At 44.2% G+C, this 15,164-nt stretch overlaps 1 protein-coding gene across 2 annotated transcripts in view; it reads right to left on the minus strand.

Annotated features, from left to right (window-relative positions):
- IGHMBP2 (immunoglobulin mu DNA binding protein 2) overlaps nucleotides 1-15,164 on the minus strand; it is a 155,031-nt gene that overhangs the window by 75,680 nt on the left and 64,187 nt on the right. For both annotated transcript variants that reach the window (XM_063944350.1, XM_063944349.1), the window contains exons 5-7: nucleotides 14,670-14,833; nucleotides 8,581-8,781; nucleotides 3,034-3,181 (exon numbers count right to left, since the gene is read on the minus strand). In XM_063944350.1, coding sequence (XP_063800420.1) covers nucleotides 3,034-3,181; nucleotides 8,581-8,781; nucleotides 14,670-14,833 — 513 coding nt within the window. The remainder of the gene's footprint in view (nucleotides 1-3,033; nucleotides 3,182-8,580; nucleotides 8,782-14,669; nucleotides 14,834-15,164) is intronic.

Here is a 15,164-nt window from a genome sequence, read left to right on the forward strand (position 1 = left end):
GTTTTATTCACAAAACCGCCATAATATTAAACAACAGATCCCGCCATTTTCTATCCGCCCATTCACTCCACTGGTATGTAGACAAAAGGTCGACATTCACACCGTAATGTAGACAAAATAACAATGCCGACATTCATAAGGTCAACGCCATGTCAATATTGTGAAAATGTCAATGTGTTTACATTTTCAGAATGTCGACAGGTGAATTGCTGACACTGTCAGAATATTGAAATTCGGGTTAGGCTCTAGAGGGGGGGTTTAGTGTTGGGGATAGAGGTGAAATACTTACTGGGATGCCAGGGGATCAGAAGTCTGACCCAGAAGGGACAGACCGCTGTGCCGGTGCAGCCGCCAGGAGAAGGCAAGTCACTGCTGGGCCACCAGGGATAACATGTCAATATTCTAGCATGTCGACATTTCACCGCTGTCTACATTCATGTTGGCATAAAGTCAACATTCATGTCGACATATCATACCCAACCTCATTCCACCTACTTTAGTTAAGAGTCCTTCACTCTTAAAACATCTTTTCACCCCAATTCCTATCCAGTCCTCACCCCATGGTCAGCAGGCATGCTTCATCTCCACAATATTTTTTCCACACACAATGATTCTGCCTCACGTGGCCCAAGTCCTGATGGGCTGGATCAAGAGTCCAGTGTGTACACAAATGTAAGGTCTAAACAGTATGAGATCTCATTCAGTGTCCCACGGGATAATCAGAGCATTTGGAAGATCACAGCAAAAGATAATTAATTTGCCAAGTAAAATTACCAACACGTCCACTAATGATCCAATTAATTTGGATTGATTACTTTGGGGTGACATATGGTGGGATTCAAATGTTTTATTGCCCCCGATCTCCCGTCTTAAGTGACGGGTGATCGCGGGGCGATATTCTCATGACCCCCGTTATCGCACCCATAAGAGATGGGTTTAGCCGCGTAAAGCAGCTAAACCCGACTAAAGACATAGGACGGGTCACTTTTCGCGCATTTCAGCTCACCAGCCCTGGGGGTGGTAAGCTGAAATGCTGATATCGCACCCATCAGCAGCAACATTTGAATACTGTCGACGGGCGCAATGGGGGCGGGAGGAGGGGGCAGAAGATTTGAATCCCGCCATGGCGATGGGTGCAATATTAGCATTTCAGCTCACCACCCCCAGGGCGGCCAAACGGGACTTTTCACGATCGTGCCCATGTCATTAGTTGAGTTTAGCTGCTTTACGCGGCTAAACCCGTCTCTTATGGGCGCGATCAGCGCGATAATGGAGGTCATTAGAATATTGCCCCGCGATCTCCCGTCACTTTAGACGGGAGATCTAAAACATTTGAATCCCACCTATGGTGTCATATCTGTACAATAGTGCCAGCATGTGTAATACACTGATCATATGTTTGTACCACGGTGTCCCAGAACTTTGGCAACATGTTGCTTGCTTTCTCCCCTCCCAATTTCATCACCTTCTCCCACGAGCTGTTCTGTAATAACCCGGCTGCTGCTCACTGAGGCTACCTAGCATGTAATAGCAGGATGCCACTGGGGCTATTACTGTTCATGTCTGATATGTCCATCTGTACTCCATTAAAGGACTCAACCCAAATGCCTTGCCTGGCATCACTTTTAAACAGAGACTAATGAACCAGAGACACCTGGATATGAGGAATTCCTTCACTAGCAAACGTCGTAGTATTTTAAGCAGTGTGAATGGTATCCGGACTCCAGGTCGACAGCACAAAGGTCGACACACCTTAGGTCGATGCCAATTGGTCGACACACCTTAGGTCGACATGGACAAAATGTCGACATGGACAAAAGGTCGACAGGAACAATGTCGACGTGGAAAAAGGTAGACATGAGTTTTTCACGATTTTTTTCTTTTTTTGAACCTTTTCATACTTAACGATCCACGTGGACTAGGATTGGAACGGTAAAGTGTGACTAGGATTGGAACGGTAAAGTGTGCCGAGCGAAGCGGAGGCACCATGCCCGAAGCATGGCGAGCGAAGCGACCCATGCGAGGGGACACGGTGCACTAATTGGGGTTCCCGGTCACTCTACGAACAAAACGACACCAAAAAAACATCAAAAACTCATGTCGACCTTTTTCCATGTCGACCTTGTTCCCGTCGACCTTTTGTCCATGTCGACCTTTTGTCCATGCCGACCTAAGGTGTGTCGACCAATTGGCGGCGACCTAAGGTGTGTCGACCTTTGTGCTGTCGACCCTCAGTCCCAGACCCACGTGAATACTCAGGTTTGGTTGTCCGTAGTGTAGTTCTCATAGAATAAACTATATAAATGACTTGCTTGGAATTACAGCATGTCTGAATCGGAGTGGGGTGCTCACTGCATGGTATACAGGGCACAAGGATCATTGGTACAGATAGTCGGTGCACAAAGATGTAATAAAACAACAGGAGACGGAGCACGGACAGGACAGAAGTGCACATGGGGACATATGTATTAATCCTGGAGAAGTGATAAAGCAGTGATAATGCAAGGTGATAACGCACCAGCCAATCATCTCCAATATGTAAATTGGCAGTTAGGAGATGATTGGCTGGTGCGTTATCACCTTGCACTTATCACTTCTCCAGGCTTAATACATCTGCTCCATGCTGTGATAAGACACGTGTGTGCACAGACTTTACATATGTGTGATCCTCGATTCTGCCTCCATCGTGTAGTGAGCACAGCTTGCAGGTGGGCATGGGTAGCTTGACAATCCGCACTTGTGACCTCTGATCTCTCGCAGCGATTCGGCGTAACACACTACCAGTTATTACAGCTGAACATTGGCATTTGCAGGCATGATTTCCAGAACACCTCGGTGAGGACATGAGTCACCATGACACGCTCTATTTATATACTCGTGGAAACATCTAACACAAATGACATATGAATCACAGAGCTTGAGGTTTATTTTAAGTTGGGAATAGACGCCAGCAATAGGCATAGTCCATTGGAAACTGCTCAGGATGCGATAACAGCAGACTGTGCCGTACTGAGCCGTCATTATCAGGCTGACCTGTATTTGTGGCAAGGATGACATTAGCGCCTTTCAACGTCTCTATCATAGCAGCCTCCTCTCTTTCCTTCAGTTCTTTCCGCAGAGCTTTGATTTCAGATTTGAAGCTGCTTTTTTCTTCCCTGCGCTGAAGCTTTCTCATTTTCGCCTTTAGAAATAATACAGAAAATATATAATCATAGTAAGTTTTGTTTTTATGTAGTTTTCTAATTAAAGTATATCCGTATCCCAGACTATATGAAAGCAGACGTTTTATTCATACAAATGTACTGATCTTGTTCTTCTTAGGAATGCAGCTTATCCATTCACTCGGATTCAGTGCATGAGTGATGTCACTGGTTTCCAGCGAATTGATTGGCTGCACCCTAGAATGGCTTGCCTCTACTGCGTGCTGGTGGCCTTCAACAACCATTCATACGGCTGCTTTTAGCGCAGAGAGAATAGCACTAAAGAATTTATAAAAGTATTTTGTTTGACAAACACGAGATTTATTAACAATTCAGTAGCTTTTCACAACTATCTATAAAAGGTCTGCTTATACAGCTAGGCCAAGGCAATAATCACTACATTAACTGCACACTATTTAGTTTGGCGCAGGACTGACATATAAATTAGCTGAGGGTATGTTGCTGTGATAAGATATAATATAATAAATAGTTGATTTTCGCTTCTGAAGAGTAGCAATTGGAACTGTCCTAAAATACCTGCAAAATACAAAATATTTTTGCCAATCCCTTTTAGGGAGAAACATTAACCACTTAACTGACGATTTTTCCCTTCAAAAGCGTTAAGAACATTGTTTTTAAAAATTTATTTTATTTAATGAAGTTGAAAAAGTATTTTTTAAAATATTTAAACATTATATTATGCACATCTGCAGAACGGATCTCCTCGTCAAAAATGGGGGGGGGGACGCATTTGCATGAAATCTGACCATGCCAGTTAAGGGGGTCATTCCGACCCGATCGCTCGCTGCAGTTTGTCGCAGCGCAGCAATCGGGTCAGAACTGTGCATGCTCCGGCGCATGCCAGTCGTCGGTGCCCAGCGATCGCCTCTGAGACAGAGGCGGTCGCTGGGCGGGAGGGTTTAGGGGGAGCGGTCCGGCCAACGCAGGCGTGGCCAGACCGTTGGGGGGGCGGGATGCTGCGGCCAGCGGGTGCGACGAGCAACTCCTGGCCAGCCGCAGGAGCTGCGCTGGCCGGGAGTTACTCCTCAAATACAAAGGCATCGCCTCTGTGCGATGGGGACGGCACTGACATGCGGGGCGGGCTTAGCCTGTGATGGGCGTCCACCCGCATGTCTGAGTTTACGATCGTAGCTGTGCGCTACGATCAACTCGGAATGACCCCCTAAGTGGTTTAAAGGGGTGACTTATCAACCCTTCTAAAGAGATAAAGTGGAAGTGTGCAAGCACTACGTAGAGGTTGGGAACCTTAGCGATGAGCTGTGGGGCTGTGGGAATCAGCCTTGTAATATCCCCATAAGGCTACCACATCTATAAGATTTCAGCAGATCCAGTTATTTATCTTACGCAGAACGTATCTGACCCCTATTCGCCTGTGGTGCTTTTTGCTATGTATGAAAATGCCCAATGGACCTCCTGGCATCTATTATGGGAGTGCTCTGTGATTCAGATATACTGTAGCCAGGTGAAATCAGCTCTGTGTAATACCGGTATTCCCCTCACGGTACTTACACCTAAATTCTGTAGCTTGGGAGCTAGAGAGGATGATGTATTGGATTGATACGGTTTTCAATATACCACTAATCTGTGTGCACTTGCTAAAGTCGGTCCTGCTTGCTCATGGATGGCTTCCACAGGCCCAGATTTTCCAGCGTGGGTTTCTTTGGTGAATGTCAATGTGGAACATGAACAGTATACAGATGTGTCCTCATACATCTTGCCTCTATACGCTATGTAGCAGGAGATGCCTGGTGCAAGTGAGCCGACAGGTCCCGTGCAACTCCGTTAGCGTTGGGCGTCTTTTTTTGCCAAAAATGCGTCTTATTTGCATTGCTATGTGAATAGGACACACAAGCAGTTTATGCTGATTAAAATGATTTGCAGCATGCCTCCATCCTGTGTGTGTCTGTAACTGCATATGAAATGCTACTTTACAGTGTTTTCTAGGAAAAAACTGTAGCATAGCATTTCGTATGCAGATACAGCCGGGGTTGCACTCAGAATATAGGGATGCAGCATATCATTGTAAACAGCATAAGTTGCTTGTGCGTTCTCTGGGGGTCACTCCGAGTTGATCGCTAGTTGCCGTTGTTCGCAGCGCAGCGATCAGGGAAAAAAATTGGCACTTCTGCACACGCGGCTCAATGCGAACGCGCAACGTACTTTCACAAAAGCTGATGCAGTTTCACACAAGGGCAAGCGATGCTTTTCAATCGCACTGCTGGCCGCAGAGTGATTGACAGGAAGTGGGTGTTTCTGGGTGGTAACTGACCGTTTTCGGGGAGTGTGTGTAAAAATGCAGGCGTGTCAGAGACAAACGCGGGCGTGCCTGGGGAAACGCAGGCGTGGCTGGCCGAACGTAGGGCGTGTTTGTGACGTCAAAACAGGAACTAAACAGTCTGAAGTGATCGCAAGCTAGGAGTAGGTCTCGAGCTGCTCAGAAACTGCACAATCTTTTTTTTTTTTTTTTTTTAGCAGCGCTGCGATCCTTTCATTCGCACTTCTGCTAAGCTAAGATACACTCCCAGAGGGAGGCGGCTTAGCGTTTGCACGGCTGCTAAAAGCAGCGAGCGAACAACTCGGAATGAGGGCCTATGTCCATCGTTTTGCGAATATGACACATTTTAATGGAAAAAGTTGCACGTAAAGATGCTCTGCGCTATCGAATCACACAAAGGGCAGTTTAACGTGCAATCAAGCAAGAAGTGAGTGGACACATCTATATGTACCTTGTCTGTGAGACTAGAAACCAAATTTGATCGCATCTGGACCAGATGGTTTGAGTCAACTTATGCATCCACAGCCCTCTACGTAGTACACTCTTGGCGGTATTCAATTCTTTTCACCCCTTTCCACACCCATTCTGTTCCTGCCCTCGGGTGCATGGCATCATCATTTCAACTTGCTACCCCCGGGGTAGCGAGGCCCCCAACCCTTTACACAGCTAAACCAGATTACTATGGGCGCAATATGCGCGATAACGGGTATCATTTTAGAAAGGAGATTGGGCGTGATATATAATTTGTCTGAGTACATGTATGTTACTCTTTCCTGCTCTTTTTAGTTTTTTGCCAGATGGTAATGGGTGTGGCATTTACATTACCTTGCTGTATTGCACTTCTATTCTTTTTGATATTTTTCAGTTTTTATTATTATTCTGTTAGGTTGCTTTGTTTTATTTTTCTAAGTATGTTATGTAAACTTGATATACAGTAGGTCTCCATGATCCACCAGCAGTCCGCATGGTATCTGCACTGTAACAGATTGTACTAAGGAAATGTCAGTATCCATGGATCTGATACTTAACGTGTGGGATCAAAGGTATTCTGTTCTGCTGCTCTACATTTGTGACAATTGTTGGAATGAATCAGTGTGTTATACACATGCTTATGGCATGTACACTATGGGTCATGTTATACTTGTGTTTATTATATATCTGCACTGCTGGTCTGTATGTCAGTCATTCAATAAAAACTACATAATTCAAAAAGATAAAGTAAACTAAAAAAAAAAAAAAAAAATGGGAGAAGTTGCCTATAGCAACCAATTAGCTTCAAGCTATCATTTTTCTACCACAGTCTATAAAATGACAGTTAGAAGATTACTGGTTGCTATGGGCAAATTCTCCACTTTACCTAAATGTTTTATACATCTCCCCCCAAAGATCTTACCTTAGTAAAGCTTCTAATACTGACAAGTGGTGGTGTTGTCTATAGCAAACAATCAGCTTTTGGTTGCTACGGGCAACACCCCAACTTGTCTTTTTTAGAAGCTATAGTCAATCTACCCCTTAAGGTGGGCACACACTGGCCGATATATCGGTATATGGAGGGGCCGTCGGCCAGTGTGTACAGGCGATATGTCTGTGAACTCCGTAATTCGCAGACATATCACGTCGGCCCCGCAGCACAGCAGATAGCCAATATATCTACCGATATATTAGCGCATCGCTGTGTGTGTACGGGCGACCAGCCGGCCGCCCGTACACATGCTGTGGCAGCCGGTGGTGACACGCCCGCCCAGTTCATGACGTCAGTCCCCGACGGACCGGGCAGTGTGTTTGCAAAGCACACTGCCCGATCCGTCCATGGATATGTCTGCCGATCAATTGATCGGCAGATAAATCTATCACTGTGTACCCACCTTTACACTCACTTGGCTATTACATTTTACCGAGGGTGACATGGGCAATTTGAGAGCTTGCCTTTCATCACAGTGTTCATGAATCCATACAACGGAAATACAGTAAAAGCAGCACTGTTGGAGTTACTGCCTCACAGCACTCAGGTCTGGTGTTCAATTCCCACCATAGTCCCAGCTGAATATTTTTGCTTGCTATAAATAACAACAACAGTAATAATAAAAGAAAATAACAAAAAAACAAAACATTTAGAGGTTTATTTGGATATTTTCAATTGCTATACTTTAGAACAGGCATAGACACCATGATACACTTAGAGGGAGCATGGGTGGCTCTATTGTATTCAAATGGGCTACACATTACCATAAATCCCAGTAATACGTGAAGACAATCCATTTACTCAAAGAACGAGACACATATCTGTAATAACATAAGTATTTCTAAACAAGTGTTACCAGCTATAATAAATCTGACAGTAAGTCAGGAAGGATTTGGGGACTGCAGGCGAAGACTCGGAGAGCCACCTACTGGCCATCACTGCTCATCAACCTCAAACTTCTGCGCCTTATAAAATACATTTCTAATGCTTTGCCAATCACATGTCCACAACTCCACGGTCGTGTCTAATGTCCACATTATATCCCATACGCCACGCAGTGCAAGATGCCTTGTGCGACTGAGCCACCAGGTCTCGTGCAACTCTGCTAGCGCAGAAAATGCATCTCAGTCACAACACAAAGTGACTAGGATGCGCGAGGAGTCTGTGCAGATTTAATTGGATACCTGACACTTGTATACTGTGTGTGAATGAGTCTGTATACGGAGCACAACGGAACTTGTATTGGAAAAAAAAACTGTGGCTGCACTTCGTATACAATTTCAGAGACTCAGTCGCACAAGTGTCGCAAACCAAATTTATCAGCACAGTCTACTGGTGTGTCGTAGCCACATCACATTGTGAAGACAGCATTTTTGACAAAGACAGGTGCCCAAAAACAGGTGCAGCAAAGATGTATGTGGACACATCTATCAGGAATAGGCGATGTAAAACTCTCGGGCATATGTATCAGTGCCTAACTGTCATTTATCAAATACATCTGCCCCACAATCAGAACTCAACAGAACGTACTGTATCACTACAACATAGTTAACTATAGAGGTATATAAGAAAAGTGAAAATAATGCATGTCATCGAAAGAAGAACCACATAATATTACTTACAAAGGTCAGGTCGATATCTTTGCGGATGTCAGCCACAATTTGCGCATTGTCACTCCGCGCCAATACGGCATCCAAAGAGTGATGCTGCAAGGATTCCAGGAGGCGTGCAGGGTGACCAAGACGTAATATCCTCTCCTTGTACACAGCCAACCGATCCACCAGATTGTCCACAGCTACATTAGAAGGAGCGCAGCAAAGTACCTTAAGATGAAACAATAAAGATCTTAAGCTGGGTCCACACTACAAGATATATTGTGCGCTTCGTATAGTGTATACACCCGTTTACTCGTGCACATTGGGTGTTCATCGCATCCTCACATCTGATGTGCTGCGGGTCAGATGGGACGATGCAATGAATGATGGCACGCAGTTACATGCATGCCGTAACGACACGTCACACCTTTGTACATGGTACAGTGTGTATGGTGCGCGTTACATCGCATTGTGCTGTCGGCTGGGTCACACATTGACATAAAATAGCTGAGGCACTAACCACCAGGGTTACTTTTTCTTTCTTTGTTACAAATACATCATACATCATAAACCCAGAGCAGCAGCACTGACTATCACAAGTCATCACCTCAGGAATTGCCCAGAAAGGTGGGTTTGAGTATGGGTCGCCATACCGACGCCGGGATCCCGGTGTTTAGATTGCCGGCGCTGGGAGCGAGCCCAATGAAGCCCCTCGCAGGCTCGCTGCTCTCTCACCACGCAGCAGGCTCAGTGGCTCACTGCGATCACCACAGGTTCTATTCCCACTCTATGGGTGTCGTGGATAGTCCCTGTCAGTGGGCACGGAGACTGTCGAACTGTACACCGGTCAGGGTTCCCAGGGTCGGTATAGTAACCAGCGGGGTCACATAACTACATCCCGATAGGTGTACTGTGATATATCACGAGGTTTCCTCTATAAGGGTCAGCTTTCCTAGAGATACCTATCCCCATATTACTTACCTCACTGTCTTGTGCGACTACCCTAACCACTACTCTAATACAAGAATGGTATGGTACAGAATAAACATAGAAAAGAGATATAGAACACTAGTAAGATGACATACCCAAAGCTAGTAAAAACTATCTGGTGTATCAGCTGCTATACAAGATTACAACAAAATAAAATATGTAAAGTAATTAGGAATATGGAAAATGTGATGTATTTATATTTCACTCCTTTATAAGAGATTGAGGGCTTGCGATAAACTGTTGCTAGTCAGGTTATGCATATTATCTGTATGGAAAGTAGAGTGGAAGTTCCCATAAGGTGAAGTACGTTTGGTATAATAGGCCTGACTCAGGCTCGGATGCAGTCCCGATTTGGTCTCTATTGACCAATGTTTTTGGACGTGCACCGGAGCCGCGATGGTGCTCAGGCTCCAGTTGTAGTGCCTTGTTTGCCGCAGCCTGACTGATTGGATGCTGGCGCTTGAGAGTAGCAATGGGGAGAGCCGCCGGTGTCTTCAGATGCAGTTTCACTGGCCTAGTCAGCATCGTTGTGTCAGCCATTCTTAGCAAACCTAGGGTTTTCTCTGAGGTTCGATGCTGGGGCCGATGGTCGTGATGTTGATCTGATGCTGGGTTTTCAGACACAGAAGCCACAGGCGGCCTCTTTTTACACAAGACGCCTCCTGCAGCATTTACATATTTTCACACAGCTGCTGCGTACGAAGACGGGGTGACGGCAACATCAGTGTATGCGTGTAGAAGAGTCTAGGTTGAGGCCTATAAGGATAGAGGACCATCCAGGTGCATGGAAATTCAATGCTATCGATGGTACATAAATGGAAATTCAATCATAGATCACACCAAAACTAAAAGGTAAAATCAAATATATAGCAATAATAGTGTAGTATATGAAATAAATGGTTTTATTCTCAGACAATGTATTAAAATACATATATGAAAAGATAATTTAGTAATAAATGGATATGGTGCTTGGCTGCCCCATAAACTCCAAATCGCCGTTGGATTACAGGGGGACTACGCCATCAAGAAGGATGAAACATCAAGTCCCTACACATTTCCACTATATGGCTTCCCCAGGAGCTTGTGCTGGAGAAATTTAATTAATTGTAAAAGTTCAAACTTATAAGTGGGGTCATACAGTCAGCTCAATTATGCACATAGGTGGTCATTCAGAGTTGATCGCAGCAGGAATTTTTTTTAGCAGTTGGGCCAAACCATGTGCACTGCAGGGGAGGCAGATATAACATGTGCAGAGAGAGTTAGATTTGGATGTGGTTTGTTCAATCTGCAATCTAAATTGCAGTGTAAAAATAAAGCAGCCAGTATTTACCCTGCACAGAAACAAAATTACCCACCCAAATCTAACTCTCTCTGCACATGTTATATCTGCCTCCCCCGCAGTGCACATGGTTTTGCCCAACTGCTAACAAAGTTCCTGCTGCGATCAACTCAGAATTACCCCTATAGACATGTAAAAAGGAATCTAATTCCAAACTTTGGGACCTAGTGTGCCATTACTAAAACCACTAAAATGCGTGGCTCAAAGACAATATTTTACACCACAAAACCCACCAATGGTGTCGTATTCTACCACATAAATACTACATAAGCACAAGCACGTCACTACTATTTAAAGAACAGATGTGACAGTAAACAGCACGCCATTACGGATAAAAGTAGTAATGTCAGGAGTGCTGCTCCCTCATAGTCATTCATCTGCTAATGTAGTCCTGGCTGTCCTTCCCTGCACTTCAAATTATTTTAGATCTTAATGGGCAACAAAGAGTCCAATTCATGACTTATGTGATGAAAGTAGGCGGAGACGGAGCATTGCAGGGGCGTTGTCAGGGAAACGGGGGCATTGTGGCGCAAACATGGGGCGTGGGCGTGATCGGGGCAGCTGCATGACATCACATGCAGCCGCTCTGATCACAAAGATGGCGACGGCCCTCCTGCCGTCGCAGGGAGGCATCCACAATTTCTGCGAACACGCTAAAACTGCGGTTCGACCGCAATTTCAGCATGGCCGCAGAGGGCGGGCGGCGGTTAGGATGCTGGGCGGCCGTGCCCTGCGATGGGCGGCCCCCAGCATGCGAGCAATAGGATTGCGGTAAACCTTACTGAATAGGGTCCTTAGTTTGGATTCCTTTTGGGTAGAGGAAGATTTCCCTATTTTCTCCTACACTTTTCTCTGGATTTGTCGGCAAGAATTATCACATGAATCCAGTGTTTGTGCATTTGCAATTGAGTGGTCAAGTTGCGAGAGCGCACATACCTGCGAAATTCCCTTTTTTCGCTGCACTTTTCATGCAATAGCCGCATAAAGTTCGCTCAAGGTAAATGACTGCGTTTTCGCTACTAATTGAATTCCTCCCCATAGTGTGATTATAGCAGTGTCCAAAACCTAACTCAGCTGCTCATATACATCATGTCCAGGATGCAGAGTATACATGTGCTCTAGTGTAACAAGGACGCATGTTGTTTTTGTTTTTATTTAATTGATATACCCAATAGTTATCCCTCGCACACAGATACCATAACTAGTAGTGTGCAGCCAGGTTTTGTCTACCAACAAGTCAGTCAGTGGTTTCCGTTTCTGAAGACTTCCGATATTGGTTGTTTTTGAGTAGTGATTTTGTGTTCAGATTGGGAAATCCTTTTCAAAACTGAACATAAAATAGTAACATAGTAACTAAGGTTGAAAAAAGACAATTGTCCATCGAGTTCAACCTATTTGTGGTCTCCTATGCTGTCCTATTATAGGACTAGTTATTTTTATGTTAGGACTAGTTATATTAACTATAATGAATGACTACGCACCATAACCCTGAATATCTTTATCCAATAGGAATTTATCTAACCCATTCTTAAAGGTGTTGACTGAGTCCGCCATAACTACTCTCTCAGGCAGGGAATTCCAAACGGGTGTGGTTCGTTTTATCGACAGTATCTAGGTCGACAATGTTTAGGTCGACCACTATAGGTCGACAGTCACTAGGTCGACATGGATGGAAGGTCGACAGGGTTTCTAGGTCGACATGTGCTAGGTCGACAGGTCTAAAGGTCGACATGAGGGGGAAAAATTTGTTGGGTGTCGTTTAATTCGTAGAGTGACCGGGATCCCAAATTAGTGCACCGTGTCCGCTCGCCATGCTTCGGGCATGGTGCCTTCGCTTGGCACACTTTACCGTTCCAATTGTAGTCCACGTGGATCGTTAAGTATGAAAAAATCCCCCCAAAAAATGTGAAAAACTCATGTCGACCTTTAGACCTGTCGACCTAGCACATGTCGACCTAGAAACCCTGTCGACCTTCCATCCATGTCGACCTAGTGACTGTCGACCTATAGTGGTCGACCTAAACATTGTCGACCTAGACACTGTCGATCTTCAGACCGGATCCCATTCCAAACACGTATTGTCCTTACTGTGAAAAAACCTTTTTGCCTCAATGTGCGGAAACTCCTCTCCTCTAACCTAAGCGAGTGACCACGTGTCCTCTGTGAAATTGAATACAAAATAAAATAAAAAAAGTACTAATTTATTTCTCTTAGTCCAAATATATCACATGCAAGAAGCTGCTGTGGTTTCTCTAATTCTGGTTTGTGTACCGCTCTGATTCTGGGGAACCTGTGCCGCATGCACAAGACCCGTTCTGTGCAGAAGGGGTTCTGCATCGCCGCACACAGTGCCCCCTAACCCACAGCCTGTCACCATTTTGGGGGTGGGGAATCCAAATACGCAAGAGCTGCGATGCGTCCATCTCTGAATGAGACCCATAATTCCTGCAGCCACAGTGAACCACATGTTTCGGTTCCCTTTTTTTTTTCTTTGAGATGTCCACAGATGCTCAAGTGTTTCTTGATTTATTTTAAAATTGATTAAAAAAAATAAATCTAAAATAATGTCAATTTGGACCTGTCACATGGAGCCTTTACAGTATTATTAATAACTGGCCTGATTCATTGACGGACATTATGGCGATTGCAGCTGGGACTGTGCATGTTGTGGATGTGCAAAATAATAATAAAAAAAAAAAACTAAAAAAACAGCAGTCCTGAAAAGTACACAGACGCCCAGCGGAGCAATAGCAAAAGCTTAGCAACTGCATACACATTCCCAGCACACATGCACATACTTCAATATTAGGCAGCTCGATTAAATCAACGGCCATGCAGCTGGACTTTCTGAACAGAGATGCCAAAAAACGGGATCCGGTCTGAAGATCAACACTGTCTAAGTCGACAATGTTTAGGTCGACCACTATAGGTCGACAAGGTTGGAAGGTCGACAGGGTTTCTAAGTCGACATGTGCTAGGTCGACAGGTCAAAAGGTCAACATGAGTTTTTCAAATTTTTTCTTCTTTTTTTTGAACTTTTTCATACTCAACGATCCACGTGGGCTACGATTGGAATGGTAATCATGCACTAACTGGGGTTCCCGGTCACTCTACGAAGAAAACGACACCAAACCTCCCCCCCCCCCCCCAAAAAAAAAAAAAACCCTCATGTCGACCTAGCACATGTCGACCTAGAAACCCTGTCGACCTTCCAACCCTGTTGACCTATAGTGGTCGCCCCAAACATTGTCGACCTAGACACTGGTGATCTAATGATCCACACCTGCCAAAAACACATTGCTTAAGTACGGATTTGTAGATGCACCCAGCGACACGCTCGTGTTTTTGCCATCACTCCCCCATCAATGGCCAAAAATGGTGCCTGACTGTCAATCACTCTGCATAAAGATTTTTAGGCATCATTAACAAAGGTTTAGGGAAATGACTGTTGTCTAGAAGCTAAAATCACATGTCTGTTATTAGTCTAATATTTTGAGGTTTTGTAGTTTGATTTTGTGTTAAGATTTGTGTTTGATTTTCAATTTGAATGTTAGTAAATCAAAAGATCTTATGGTCGTCTATGTGAAGTACAGATGTTTTACAGATATTCGATTTGAGCGGGATTTGGTTTTCTATTCGATTTTACATTCATTTTGCCTTTAGTAAATCTCCAAGTGCAAAATCAAATGCAAAAATTCACCAAAACCCACAATCGGACATTAGTAAATCTACCCCCAGCACTATGAACATCATGCCCTGACAGGCGCAGCGACAGCCCAATTCTCACCTTCAGTCCTTGCCTGACAGCTTGCAAGACAATTTCCACCACCGTCGTCGTTTTACCAGTACCAGGAGGGCCGTGAATAATAGAAAGTTCTCTCTGGTTAAGAGAAAAAACAACGGCTTCCTTTTGTGAATCGTCCAAGGATGGATTGAGAAATTCCACAGATCCTGTCGGGGGAAAAGAAGAGGGGAACACAGAGATGGTTGTTGCAAGGAGAAACAGATTTCTTATTTGAACCTTCCTTTTAATACTGCCGTATAATTATTCTTCATTTTCTTCAAAGTATCCATCTGTGTAATACCCACTCTTTCTGCTATAAATTAATCAGGTAAGGAAACGGACTAATTTCACTTGTAAATTATTTTCAGTAATATACATGTAACAAATAGTACAATGAAACCTATAGATTAACCAATTAAAAAAAACAAACAAACAAAAAAACAACAAAAAATAAATAAAATATATATATATATATATATATATATATATATATATATA

This window comes from Pseudophryne corroboree, chromosome 11 (genome assembly GCF_028390025.1).
Source record: "Pseudophryne corroboree isolate aPseCor3 chromosome 11, aPseCor3.hap2, whole genome shotgun sequence".
NCBI lineage: Eukaryota > Metazoa > Chordata > Amphibia > Anura > Myobatrachidae > Pseudophryne > Pseudophryne corroboree.